At 44.2% G+C, this 14,969-nt stretch overlaps 1 protein-coding gene across 2 annotated transcripts in view; it reads right to left on the bottom strand.

Annotated features, from left to right (window-relative positions):
• Positions 1–6,229, bottom strand: part of ATL3 (atlastin GTPase 3) — a 60,005-nt gene extending 53,776 nt beyond the window's left edge. The window contains exons 1-3 of one of the 2 annotated variants that reach the window (XM_030217897.1): positions 6,141–6,229; positions 2,277–2,494; positions 1,556–1,705 (exon numbers count right to left, since the gene is read on the bottom strand). In XM_030217897.1, the coding sequence (XP_030073757.1) occupies positions 1,556–1,705; positions 2,277–2,483 (357 nt within the window). In that variant the 5' untranslated portion in view covers positions 2,484–2,494; positions 6,141–6,229. The other variant, XM_030217898.1, reaches the window with a different exon arrangement.
• Positions 6,230–14,969: the final 8,740 nt, after the last annotated feature.

Here is a 14,969-nt window from a genome sequence, read left to right as displayed (position 1 = left end):
ACATCATCTCCAACTATTGCCCAGTGGCTTCGATACCTCTAGTTACCAAGATAATGGAGAGTTTGGTCAAAGTCCAGCTCAACAAATTCCTGACTGCATTCGATACCCTCCATCACTCTCAGTCTGGTTTCCAAGCTCAATATAGCACCGAGACTATCCTGGTCACCCTCTTATCTAACTTTAAACGTGAGTTATTCATCGGACGGAAGGTTTTACTGCTTCAATTTGACATGTCTAGTGCTTTTGATATGGTGGACCATGAAATCTTACTTCATCTGCTGGACTCTTTCGGCATAGGAGGTCCTGTCTTACACTGGTTTGAGGGCTTTTTGACTACAAGAACGTACCAGGTCACAGTGAATTCCGCCACTTCTGATCCGTGGAAGGCCTCCTGCAGAGTTCCACAGGGCTCTCCACTTTCACTTGCCTTATTCAATATTATGAAGATGCCTTTAGCCTCCGCTCTCGCAAAACTGGACCTCAACCCTTTCATCTATGCTGACGATATTACAGTCTACATCCCCTTTCGCATCACCGTATCTGAAATTGCTAACCTCATTGATGCCTGCTTCTCCACCATACAGCATTGGGCTCAGGTATTCCGTTTGAAATTAAACAAGGACAAAACCCAGTGTCTCATCCTCTCCACCACCCACACCTCAGTAATTAACACAGTGCTCCCAGTAACGGGCTCTGTACTTCCGATTGCCAACAGCCTGCGGCTTTTAGGACTGCATCTGGACACACATCTCCAGTTGGACAATCATGTGCACTTGGTCTCCAAAAAAATGTTTCATGCCATGTGGAGGCTCCGGCGCGTAAGTTACTTCCTTACTAGAGATTTGTTCCGCACACTTGTCCACTGGCTTGTCCTCTCTCACCTGGACTATTGCAGCGGAATTTATGCCGGCTGTCAGGCCTCATTGTTGAAAATGTTCCAAACAGTTCAGAACACTGCCGTGAGACTCATCCTAAGAGAACGACGCTTTGTAAATGCCGAACCCTTGCGTTTCAAATTACACTGGCTGCCTGTACAGGAGCGCATTGCCTTTAAACTGTGCTCCTTGACCCATAAAATCATCTACGGGGCTGCCCCGGATTATATGCACCCCTTGATCGACCTTCCGCCCAGGAATGCCAATCCTGCTGCTCGGTCTTATCTTCATCTGCACTTCCCGAACTGTAAGGGTGTCAAGTACAAGAAGATCTTCTCCTCGTCCTTCTGCTATTGGAGTCATAAGCACTGGAATGTTCTCCTGCAACACCTTAAAACTCAAGCGGACCACACCCTCTTCAAGAAGTTGTTGAAGACCTACTTCTTTGCTAAGACCTATTCCCCACTCTACACCACGGACTGATGGACCCTCTCTGACCTTTACCCTGCTAGTTTCACCCTGTTAGATGCTTTATTTCCCCCCTGTCTACTCCTTGTATACTTTTCTAAGTTTCCTATTTTGTAATTTTATTTAACTTTTTGTAAGCCACATTGTGCCTGCATGAGTGGGAAAATGTGGGATATAAGCGAACCATAAATAAATAAATAAATAAATATCACCTTTTTCCCATCTGGCTTCTCCACAGTGAAGACCTCATTCCAGATCTGGATTCCAGTTGTCTCAGGGTCTGAGCCCCCTCTCCATGAGAATCCTGTAAGTGGCTCATCCTCTTCTCCCAGCCAGTTGGTGCTGCTGCTACCGCCCTCTTTCTGCATACAGAAGGTGTGGGGAGGAGGAATCAGTGTCAGAAGCAATCCTGCAGCCATGCAACACTTTAGGGGTGGCGGGGCAGAGAGTCAGCTGCAACCTTCAGCCATTCTTCATTACGCTTATATACTGCCTTCTTTGAATAAACGTTTGCTCTAAAGTAGTTTAGGTTAAACAGACTAATCCAATAATCAAATACATCAAAAATAAAAAAACGTTTCTAAAATGCAAATTCATCACCAATACAATGAGTTATTAATAGTCTAGGACCAAGCTTCCCAACCCTTTCCTGAAGGCATACCTACACATCAGGTTTGCATGAGAAAATTTGCATTCACTGGGTGTCCAATATGTACAAATTTACCTCATGCATATTCGTTATGAATATCCTAAAACCAGACAAGTTAGGTGAGCCTCAAAGGCAGGGTTTGGAAACACTGATCCAGACCCATGACTCACATTCCCCCATCAAAAGGCCAAAACAGGTTAATTTTGGTCTTCGGCAAAGGTTAATTTAAGATTCTCACTGTATATCACCTCATATATTACTCTAAACTGCAGTATCCTTGTTACCTGGCTGTACATGTAACGCAGCATGAAATCCAGCAGAAAGGACTTGCCCTTCCGGAAAGCCCCTGCCACCGACACCACTACAGCGTCCAAGTCACGCACGTGATCCTGCAGCAGTACACGCTGCAGCGCCTGTTCATCCAGCTCAAAGGAATGCTCCTCCTTGTGCACCTCCACGATCTGCACTGGGCCAGGCTTGGAGTTCGACATGGTGACACTCCCTGAGCAGACAAAGACACATATATCAGTCACTCATGATAAGAACTTGAAGCACCAGTTACTCCAGACATTTATTTAAAAAAGGAGACAGACTCAGGCCAAGGTCATCTCAAAGGGAAGCTCAGAATGCATGTAAAAATGGATTAGTGTGTGTGGGGGGGTTGTGGAGGGTGAGAGAAGGATTCTTTTTAACAAAACCAAACAGCATGAACCTTAAAGACACTTTAAGCAAACAGTTTGCAGCTCTGTAAACCACACTGGGGTGGATAAGCTAAGGTAAAGCTAGATACACTGGTTAACGCCCTGACATGCTCCCATCTTTTGAGTCATGTTTTACCCAGAAGAGCAGCTAGGTACCTTCAACAAGGATGATCTAAGCTAGAGACAGGAAAAGCAAGATAGAGGCCTAGCTGCAGGAGACTTCTCATCTTTCAAACCACTACCCAGCGAGAGCCTGTGAACACCCAGGAGAAAGGAGGCACGCCTAAAATCCACAGGCTCCTCCTGTACCACCTAATACCAGGCATAAAACCATCCCAAAATTACCTACCAACCAGCAGGCACACCATGTGACAGCAAGAGGTGAAAAAGATAAGAAACATGAACTTTGGGTTACTACTACTACTTCTTCTTAACATTTCTAAAGCACTACTAGGGTTACGCAGCGCTGTACAATTTAACATAGAAGGACAGTCCCTGCTCAAAGAGCTTACAATCTAAAGGACACGTGAACAGACTGTTCTAACATTACTCTGTTTTAAACAAGAAACCTACCAGTTAAAAACATTTTTGTACACATATATATATTTTTTTGGAGGGGGGGGGACATATTCAGCTGGTGGTGCTCGGCGTTTTGCTAACCGCCACTGGTGTTCTGCCCGGACATACAATGCCAGGCTATGTCCGTGATTCAGCACTGAATTTCTGGGTTTGTGGAGACAGCTAAAGGACCGCATAAAAGTCAATCCTATGTATGCGATTACCTCGGCCAATTAAGTGCTGAATACCGGCACTTAACCTGCCAAGTGCCGACTCCGCCCCTCGAACACCCCCAAAATAGCCAGTTTTGAACTGCACTAACCAGTTAAGTGCTGCTGAAAATGCCCGGTTAATGCCAAACAGGGGATTTAACCGGGCAGTAGCCATTTCTGGCTGGTTATATTGCTTTGAAGGAACCATCATTTCATCAAGTACAGGTATCATAGCAGCTGGTACAAGCCGTGACACAAATCTGAGAATGCTTAAAAACCTACCAACACACTGTCTGAGGTTCACACTGCCTTCAAATTCAAACTAACTCTGCACCCAGCAAGAAGTACTTAATAGGTAACACAATAAATTCTGGCAGATAAAAAGCAAAGTGGCCAAGCCAGTCGGCCCAGTAAGATAGGGTTACAGTACATGCAAGCAAACTCAAAATAAATAAGATCTGCCACTTTACTATAACATTAATTTCGCTCATCAGCTGCTCCATCGTTATGAAAAGAAAACCAGGGAACACTGCAGTGATGATCACAGAACCCACCCTCCCTCCTTAAAATATGGGCATAATACCAATACAGCCAATAACCACACAGTTCATTCACAGGCTTGCAAGACCCACAGGCTGAAATACTTGCTAACGACACCAAAAACCTATAAAGGGAAAAGATTAACATCTTAAAGCTTAGCTGAAATTAATCTGGAACTATTTTCAGGTCCTATTCATTTCTACAGTGCCACTAGACGTACACAGCCATGTAAGAGAAAGTCCCTGCTGGACAGAGCTTACAATCTATTTATGACAAACAGGACAAATAAGGAATTGGGAGTTACATTCATTATTGGAATGATTAAAACAACATGGGTGAATAAACAAAATCCCCAAACACGCCTGTATCAAGTCCTCCCTCAACATGTCCTCAAAATTTTCTATACACTAAATTCAGAAAAGTTATAGAGGTACCTGCACATCAAATTCCTTTGGACCAAAAAGATACTTTCAAAAAAATATTCCTCCAGATAGTAAAGTTAAAGCTTTCTTCTGAGAGAGAGGAATGTCAGCCTTCACAGGACAATCCAAGGAACTGTCAAGTACAAACTTACCCTCCGTTTACTGAGCTGCACTAGCAGCTGGCATACGCTAATGCGGACACAGCCCATTTACTCTGAATGGGCTGTGTCGGTATTGCCGCATGGCTTAGTTAACAGGGGGGTTAGTGTGCACCAAGTTTTAGTAAAAGAGCTAACAGACATTATCACGCGCTAAATGCTGCTTATCCTATTTTATACCTATGGGCCACGTAAGCTCATTTCCAGTAGAACACACTAAGCTTTAGTAAAAGGGTCCATTAGACAGTGGGCCCACCAGGTAAAGGAAAATGTAACTCGCCTTGGAAAAAGAATGAGCAAACAGCTTAAATAAACAAATGTTACAATCACTGTCCTAAATCATCAAAGGTGCCACAGAACTTTTCTTGTTAAAAGTTCCTTTGGTGTTTTAAAATCTACAGGCTAATATACGAGAAAATGAAAGCAGAACTTATTTGTAAAGGAGAAATTTATTTGCAGATGTTGGAGAACCAGCTACTCTATTAGGCATTAGCATATCTAGTATTGTTCACTAGAAATGGAAATTCTTTAATATTTTTACTAATGGGATTTCTATCTCATAATTAGTCAGCCAATACAGGTAATTTTTTTTTCAGATGAAAAGAGATCTCCATCAAAGGCCCAAGCTGTCATCATACTAATTTAAGATAGATGGAGCAAAAATATATGAATTAATATTTATTAATAAAGAAGGCTTACTCCTTCCCCCTCCCCCCCCCAAAAAAAAATTATTAGTGACATAAAATAAAATTAGGAATAAGACATAACAAGTGCACAGGAGAGATATGATAGCTTAGGGAAACTCTCTCTGGCACAACGCAAGCTCTACAGAGAGGGTTAGAAATAAATTTGAGAGGTCTGAGGTCATACCCCACATGACCCGGTTTAGGAGTGAGGTTCATTACTGTCATGGTATAGACAAAACTAATCCATCTGGAGACACTGCCCCATAAGAGGAGTCTGAGGAGGCAGCTAAGTGCTGCCACCTTGCCATGTGAGAAGCAGATTAACTGAAACTTCCCTGCCCTTTCCTTAAAAAAATCTGGATGACCGATTACGTATTTGGGTGGAGGAATATAATATTTTTTTATTTTATTCTTTGGAAGTACCAACAAAATTAATGCAGAGAATTAAAACACCCCCTCCCCCAACACACATTGAATTATTCTTGCAAAGTTAAAAAAAAAAAAAAAAACTGGCCAGCATCCTCCACAACCTAATCAGGAAAATGTGTGATTTCCCTCTCACATCTCCTCCTCCATTAAGGGGGGTGGGGGATTTTTTTTTCTTCTTTTGTCCATCCCGAAGTTTTCTATTTAAAGGCTCAAATGGTTCCATGCAAAGAAAACACAAGAAACTGTTTCTCCAGAGGTCCCGCTACCAGAAGTTACTTTATTACAGTAAGCACTCCCTAGCACCTAAGGCCCTGTCTCCACCTCCAACAACGCTCCTTACTACTGCGGTCTCTCTCCCATCACTTCCTCGCTTCGGACTTCTACTTGTGCATCCACTTCCACAACCATCGCCCGATCTCATGCATACATCGTCCTGGATTACCCGGGAGTCTTGTGGTACGATCGTAAACTTGCAAGATCCTCAGCGCCTCCTGCCTCGCTGCAACCACCTACACACACACCCTAGCAGCCCGGGAGCCTCCCGCTCAGGCGCTTCTGGGAAACGTAGTCCAGGCCAGGTTTCTGTTACTGATTGCCAATAGGGAGCGGAACTACAGTTCCCAAAGGGGTCGCGCGCCCATCTACTGCGGAAGCCCGCAGGAGCGGCAGGACTGGGTCTGCCTTTGCTGAGGCATCTAAAGAATGGAGTCAGCTGTTTAGCTCTTGCCTTTGCTGTCCTGTTACTGTTTAGGATCGCAGTTCTTGGGATTGTTCTTTAACAGATTTGCTCATCCGTTTTTACATGCATTTTATTAAAAAAAAAAAAAAAAACATTTTTGGTGCACTGCATGGTATGATGTAGTATTCTTGGGACGAGAAAGGGATTAGTTACTGCTCTCCATGTTTTGAACGTTTTAATAAAATGCCAAAGAGAAGTAGATTTTCTCTGTTTCTGAAAAAAAAAATACTCCTTATTTTGTTTCTAAAAGTCCAATGAGAATCTTGTATTTTTCTAGCCTGAAATCTTAGAATTTTTTTCATAGCCATTCATGATTGAATAGAACACGTTCTTTCTTTCTTTTTAAATATTTTTAATTGAGTTTTTGTACAAAAAACAGTGCAATAAGGTAAGCCGAATTGTAAACCTCAATGAAATAGCGTAGGTATGATGTGCTTCAAACGTGACACGTTCTTTAAAATTGAAAGCAAGTGCAAACGGCTAGAAAGGGCAGGGCAGTTAAGAAGAAGACGGACTGGGGAGTGGTAGGCATAAGCAGAGCTTTTTTTGAGGGGGTACTGAGTACAGGCACCTTTTCCATTGTCTGCTAAAATTGACCCATGGACCCCAAATTTTAATTAAAGAGCTCAAGCTGTACACAACAATTCTGCCTTCTCATAGATTCTGTGATTGGTTGCAGGGGGCCTGGCAATTATGGGGGTGGGTTCCTCAGTGATCACCCCACTCCTGAAGGGTGGCCTAGCATTTGAGTACTGACACCTTTTTTGCTAGAAAAAAAAAACACACTGGCATAAGAGAATAAGATGAAGTCTCTCCTGACCTCATTCACTTCCCTTTATCAGTGGTTTTGTGATCCGAAAATATTATGGCTAGCAGCATCTTCGGATGATACATGACTAACAATTTCTGGGCCGTCCAGTAAGAAGTAGGTACCATGCTGGTTCTGATCAAAGGTCTATACAGCCCAGCATCCTGACATTAGGAATGGAGCAGTAGATCCCTTATGACAACAAAGAGGAGGGTGGGTAGCCTAGAAGAGCAGTTTCTCATCCCTGAAAATAATCTTTTATCAGTCTACATACACAGGGTATTCAATTCCACTATAGCTGTATTGTCTATAACATACACACTACTATAAATAACTATGTGATGTTTCAAAAATTATTTTATTAATTATCACAATGAACCAAACATTTTTTAGAAATTACTACCGCATTACTAATATATGCCTACAACCACTCACACTCCTACATTGAAAACAACACTCATCACTCACATACCAACACCCACCTTACATACATCATAGTCATGAATAAACACATAATTATATAACATAATCTGTGACTAGGGGCCAGTTGTCGAACACTGGCATTTCAAAACAAAGTCCACCAGATCACCGTTGCTTTTGATGCTATAAATGATTGTTCAAGAATCAACCAGCTTTTCAAAACCGGCCACCCCTGTTCTTAATATACATCAGGTGTAGCCTCCTACTGAAAATAAACAAATTTGCAAAGGCACCACAACAACTGTAGATCGCCACCATCCAAACTGCTGTGCATATGTGGAATAAATCTTCTATGCTGTAGAAATGCTGGCACCCAGTCTGTCACGTACAAATCTGCTTGTAAACTCCAGTATTTCATCCATTACAATGGACCATTCATCTTGCAAGGAAGACGATTGTGTTGTACACTGACCCTACACGATTCATGTTTCGCTCGACCATAACGATGCTGGGCAGCGGACACGTAACACACAACGCCTGCACAGCGTGGGTGCATGAGTGTGATTTTGCTGCATACTTTACCACCAAAATTAAAAGTCTCCATCAGAATTTACAGGTAGTCTCACCCAGTTTCCAGTCAGTTAAACCACCCCTTCCTCACACATATATAATGGGACCTTTATCCCAATAACAGGGAAGGGCCTTGACAAAATTCTAAGAAACCTTCAACACACTACCTGCTCCCTTGACCTCTGTCCCTCAAAGATAGTGCAGCAGGCAAGCAGGGGCCTCACAGAAAGGGCCAGAAAAATCATGAAATTCTCTCTAATAGGCAACTAACAAAAACATTAAAAAGGGCAATGGTGATTTATTTCATAAAGAAGAACAACCTTGACCAGGAGATACTAGAAAACTACCAGCCTGTATCTAACATCCCATTTCTAGGAAAACTTATTGAACAAGTCTGTGCTCATCTCAGTGATTGCCTAGAAGAAAGAAACTGGTTAGATCCACATCAATCTGGATTCAAACATGATTATGGAACAGAAATGGTCCTTGTATCCCTGCTAGATGATCTTAAAGGAAACAGACAGAGGATTTGCCTCGGTGTTAGCATTGCTGGATTTCTCAGCAGCTTATGAGGCTGTGGAACACAATAGCAAGAATAATGTCAGGAAGTACATTTTCACAGAGGGTAGTAGCTACCTGGAATGCCCTCTCTCCTTCATATATATTTTTTTACACAAAGTGGCTCAGTTTGATTCTTCTCGGTTTTATAAACACATTATTTAGTGCTTGGTGTACTTTACCATGTTGTGAGCCAGTTCTCTTGCTTTCATTCTTCCACAGTTTTTTCATTGCGTTTTTGGGGATCTCAATGAGGGTTTGGTTTATGCTTCAACTTCACTCCCACACTTGCTATTTATGACCTTGTTTAGAAATTGTTGTTATTAGCTGTTTTGTGCAATCATCCACATTTGCAGCTTGTCTTCACAATTTGCTTCTGCTCCCCTGTCAATCACGGTGAGTCTGCTTTAGGCAGTTGTATTTTTTAAATAAGATATATGTTTATATACATATTCTTTGCCGCATTCTCTCTGCAATAATACACTAATGCATGTACACAAATGACAGGGGTATTTTTTTTTATTACAGCTATCACCATCGCTGCAGGTGCAGTTAACGATAGCCCTTGTGTTAGGAGCACTGAAAAAAAATATATTTGTTTAGTGCCGCTGACATTATTTTGTGACACATTCGTATTAGAAAATTGCAGGGGGCAGTGGTGTTCCTTGGTTGGCTGCGCACCCCCCTCCCCCGGGTGCAGCGTCATTCTCCCCACCCCCTGGGTGCATTCTTCTTACCTGCTGGGAGCAGTCGTGCGGCTTTTGGGTCTGCCAGTTCCCTGCTCCCTCTACTACTACTACTACTACTACTTAACATTTCTAGAGCACTACTAGGGTTACGCAGCGCTGTACAAATTAACAAAGAAGGACGGTCCCTGCTCAAAGGAGCTTACAATCTAAAGGACGAAATGTCAAGTTGGTGCAGTCTAGATTTCTTGAGTAGAGGTGTGGTGGTTAGGTGCCAAAGGCGACATTGAAGAGGTGGGCTTTCAGCAATGATTTGAAGATGGGCAGGGAGGGGGCCTGGTGTATGGGCTCAGGGAGTTTGTTCCATGTATGGGGTGAGGCGAGGCAGAAAGGGCGGAGCCTGGAGTTGGCGGTGGTGGAGAAGGGTACTGAAAGGAGGGATTTGTCTTGAGAGCGGAGGTTACAGGTAGCAATGTAAGGGGAGATGAGGGTAGAGAGGTAAGGAGGGGCTGCAGATCGAGTGCATTTGTAGGTTAGTAGGAGAAGCTTGAATTGTATGCGGTACCTGATCGGAAGCCAGTGAAGTGACTTGAGGAGAGGGGTGATATGAGTATATCGGTCCAGGCGGAAGATAAGACGTGCAGCAGAGTTCTGAATGGACTGAAGGGGGGATAGATGGCTAAGTGGGAGGCCAGTGAGGAGTAGGTTGCAGTAGTCAAGGCGAGAGGTAATGAGAGAGTGGATGAGAGATTGGGTGGTGTGCTCAGAGAGGAACAGGCAGTAACAGCAGAGAGAGCAGGGAACCGGCGAAGCCAACAGCTGCGCAGCTGCTCCCTGCACCCCCTCCTGCAGCGTGCACCTGGAGTGGACCACCCCCACCGTCCTGCCCTCGGTACGCCGCTGGCACAGGGACAGAAATCTAACCCGTCCCCACTCATCCCTGCAAGAATTTAATGGTACCTAAAAAAATTCTGGTTGGCACTCTGTCTCTCTCGAGGTTTGAGCCATGACACTGCAGGCAAGGAAGGAACAGAACTTGGAATGCTCTGGGGCACACAGGGCCGTGCTGACACGGTAAGCGAGGTAAGCAAGGCAGGGGGGCGCCGACCTCTAGAGGGCGCCACTCACTTGCAAAACCTTTTACCTGAAGTTGTGATTCTCCTCTCTCCCCTACCCTTCCCGCATTAGGAAGTGAAGGTAGCCCACCAGTGCTGAGACAGACACGCTGCTCTGCTAAAGCTGTTTCAAAGAGTACAACCAGCAGCTATTTATGGCTTTGGTGTGTGAACAACTTTCATTCAGGGTGAGCTGGAACAACATTCAAATTAAAGAGAACAGGTTTGGAGGCAGGTGTGCAAGTGAGACTGGGAGAAATAAAAAATAAATAGTGTAATTGTTATCTGTAAGTGGTTCAAAGTTTTTGTTTTTTGAGCATGTACACTGAGAGGAGGGCAAGGCATGACTGCAATGATGTGAACATAATTATCATAGCTACAGCTAAAATCCATTTAATTGGCTGAGCTTCAAAGAGGAAGTTTAGCTGACGTATAGTGTAGAATAGCTGGTAAGTAAAAATCTGATTGCTTTTTTTGTGTGTTTGTTTTTATATAAAACATTCTGCTTGGATAGGGAGAGTTTGTGATATTTGAAAATACATTTTGCTTTAATGAAATTGCTAAACTTTAGAGTCAGAGACTTATCAATGAGGGATACATACAGTGGAAAGGAAGCCCTGGAAACAGAGTTAAGAGGACAGATACCAGCAACAAAATCAGATACTGGGCCAGCATGATCAGAAAAAGAAAGTCACCAGCCTACAAAGGTAGAAAAAAATCGTTTTATTTTCATTTTAGTGTTTGGAATATGTCCACTTTGAGAATTTACATCTGCTATCTTATTTTGCAATGTATAGCAGTCTCCAAGAGACTGGGCTCCCAGTGAGCCATGGAGGTCAGACTGTGTAAATGAGATGAAGAGACCCCCCCCCCCCTGTAACAAAGACAGGAACATGCATAATCAAAGCTTAGGTCTCTGCAGTTACAAGGGCTGACCATTCCTAATTATGCTAATAGTTTTTAATAGGCTAAGTCCCACTGAAAAGCCTCTTTATAAAGGCAGTGCTTTCTCTGGAGAGCAGTGTTAAGAAACAGCAGGAATTGTGTTTATTTTTTTAAACTGCTTTCCTGTGTAAGCTAATTTACAGTCTTCTAGTATATGCTTGACATTGAAGGGTGTGGTAGACCCTTTTGTTAGGTCTGGCTGGGCCTGTAGTTTTCAGTCTAAAGGAAAGACAGGTAGCAATGGAGAAACATCTAATGAAGAAGTGAGACGGGGGGGGGGGGGGGCACCACCAACTGATAGTCTGCAGGGGGGCACCAGAGACCCTTGGCACGGCCCTGGGCGCACACATGGAAGACTAATCTCTGATTTGCTGGCACTGTGTGCTAAGAGGTCACCACATGCACATGCTAGTAGGTCAGGTGACCTCTCATGCTCATGCCTGTGTCAGAGCTGAGGCCTGTGCATTAGCCCAGGAGCAGAGAGGGTTAATGGAAGATTTCCCACATCTGCACTGTTAAAGCAAGAAGAAGGAGGAGGAGGCAGCAGCAGCAGAACTGAAAGAACTTGGTGAGAGTCTGACAAAGGTGCATCTTACACTTCCACGGGAACCCCACAGGAACTGCTTCCATACTCATGGAAGTCCTGCAGCCCCAGAGGGGATTCCCGCGAACCCCGTATTATTTATTTATTTATTTATTAGGATTTATTTAACACCTTTTTGAAGGAATTCACTCAAGGCGGTGTACACTAAGAATGGATCAAACATGAGCAATAGGCAATAACAGCAGTAAAAATATTCAAGTAAGTGTGTGTGTGTGTGTGTGAGAGAGAGAGAGAGAGAGAGAGAGAGAGACTAACTAGTTCTTCCATTAAAGGCTTGGTTGAAGAGCCAAGCTTTCACCTGCTTCCTGAAGTGTTAAGCGGAGCCTTTCAGGCAATGCATTCCAGAGTGTGGAGGCTACTCCGGAGAAGGCTCGCTTGCGGGTATCACGTCGTGTAATGTCTTTTGGAGAGGGTGTAGTTAGTGAAAGTCCTTGGGAGGACCTTAGTGTCCTTGGTGGTGTGTGGAGGATCATCCTATTCTTTGGATACTCGGGGCCATTTCCTTTCAGGGCCTGGAAGATCAGACATAGAATTTTAAATTTAGCCCTGTATTGTACTGGTAGCCAATTAAGTTTTTGCAAAAATGGTGTGATGTGTATCACGTCACTTGCAACCTTCTATGAGTCTTGCTGCTGCATTCTGAATCAACTGGAGCTGGTGCAGGCCCTTTGTAGTCAGACCATTGTATAGTGCATTGCAGTAATCCAGTCTTGATATTACCATGGCATGCACAACTGGCATGCAGCCCGTTGCTGTGCAGGTCTCTAACTCATATTACTCCATCTCTTTTTATGTTGAACATTCCAATTCATCCATTTGCTGAGCTACCTCTTGTTGCTTTCACGAAGGGTTGCTCATCCCTTTTATGTAAAATTTATTTTAGTCCCTTACCATAGGGTCTAACAGACAATTGATGTCAACCTCTCTTTTGTTGCTATACACAGGTGGTTATTTTGTTTCAGTATATTTCTGAAGGTTTTTTTTATGTCAGCTTGAAACCTTGATATGTCCTTTCTCTTTTATATATAACTAGCCGTTAAGCCTGTTAAAACGTGCAAGCTTTTTGTTTTCAAAAATGTAATGAAAAAGCGAAAGGAAGAAATGAAAGTTGAGGGGCGAGTTTTTTGTTGTTGTAAATTTAATAATTCTCACCTCCATCCATCCATGTCCAACAACCCTCCTCTCTCCCCTGCCCTCTCCTCCCCTCCATCGATCCCTGTCCAGCAACCCTGCTCTCTCCCCTGCCCATCCCCCATGTCCAGCAACCCTCCTCTTTCCCTTGGCCTCCCCCCATCCACCAACCAACCCTGCTCTCTCCCCTGCCCTCCCCCCATGTCCAGCAACCCTCCTCTCTCCCCTGCCCTCCCCCCATGTCCAGCAACCCTCCTCTTTCCCTTGGCCTCCCCCCATCCACCAACCCTGCTCTCTCCCCTGTCCTTCCCCCATGTCCAGCTACCCTCCTCACCGCTGTTCCCTCCCCCCTCCGTGCCGGGCCCCCTGCACTGACATGTCAATGCCTCTCACCTCCATGTGAAAGCGCTGCAGGCAGCAGAAGATCGATCTTCTGCTGCCTGCATCGCTTTCACACGGAGGTGAGAGGCGCTGTCATAGTGCACGGAAGGGTGCGGGAGCGGCGGCGGCAACGTCGGGGAGGGGTGTGGAGGTTAGTGCTTCGGTGACCTCGGGGAGGGTGGTGGAGGGGGTAGCGCCGGCGGCCTCGAGGTGGGAGCAGCGGCGTAGTTAGGCGGGCCCGGCACAGAGGGGAGCGGCGGCGACGTCGGGGAGGGGGGGGTGGAGGTTGGTGCACCAGCAACCTTGGGACGCCGGGCTCTCAAAGGCGGTTCCCACGGTGGACTCTGCAGCCATCCGGTTCTCAGAGAGGGGGGCTGCTGCTGCTCTTTCTGCTGTCTCCCTCCCCTTAGCAACGCACATAGTCTCAGTCGGTGGAAGGGGCGGGACAGCAGCGCCAGCAATGGATCACTGTGACCTGCTACGCATGTGTGGAACGTTGCTCTCTGAACGTTGGGCCTGTACTGCTGGTGGAGGTGGGGCTTATACTTTTGCTCTCTGAACGTTCGGGCTCTACTGCGCATTTGCGGGCGAGTTGGTCCAAGCTCATTTATATAGGTTGATTTGTTTTATATCATCTCTCTTTTTAATTGTATGTATTCAGTTTTCAAATATTACTCCCTTTGCAGTTTCATATATTTTTTTCATATTCATTCTTCATATCTAAGTTAGTTATATCTGTTATATATTGATAGTTTTAGCTATTTATCCATAATTTAAGTGATTTTATATTGACTCATGGTTTAAATATTTCTTGTAATTCATTGTTTTAATACTATTTATGTATGGCTATTTATATATAAGGTATTGTATCATTTACTTTTAAGAGGTTTCGTGTATTTAATGGTTATATTTATGTGTTGTTTTTAGACTCCTGATGCAGACCTGTTTCAGGTCTCGTTAATAAAAGCTGTTTGGATTTGCAAATCTTTTCATGTGTTTATACTCCACCCATTTGGCTGCTGATGCTTTCCTGTGGAGTTTCTTTTCTTGTTTTGCTATTAAATTTTAACTGCCAGACCTTTGACCATTCTGCTAATTTTGAGAGATCTCTTCTCATTGTTTCGACTCCCTCCAGGGTATCCACTCTATAGGCTCTCTTTCAGTCAGATGATCAAAAGCCCCACTCTGTTCCAAACAGCACTCTAAAAATAGCGTTGGAACAGCACGGGGCGTTACTGAACCTTTGATCAGAGATAATTGCATGTAAATTTAAGCACACAATTCTCTCTGATCATGGGGTAGACGTGCGGGAGG

Source organism: Microcaecilia unicolor, chromosome 11, assembly GCF_901765095.1.
Source record: "Microcaecilia unicolor chromosome 11, aMicUni1.1, whole genome shotgun sequence".
Classification (NCBI taxonomy): domain Eukaryota; kingdom Metazoa; phylum Chordata; class Amphibia; order Gymnophiona; family Siphonopidae; genus Microcaecilia; species Microcaecilia unicolor.
The sequence above is the reverse complement of the archived record's forward strand: the minus strand, read 5'-3'. Positions and strand labels throughout refer to the sequence as shown.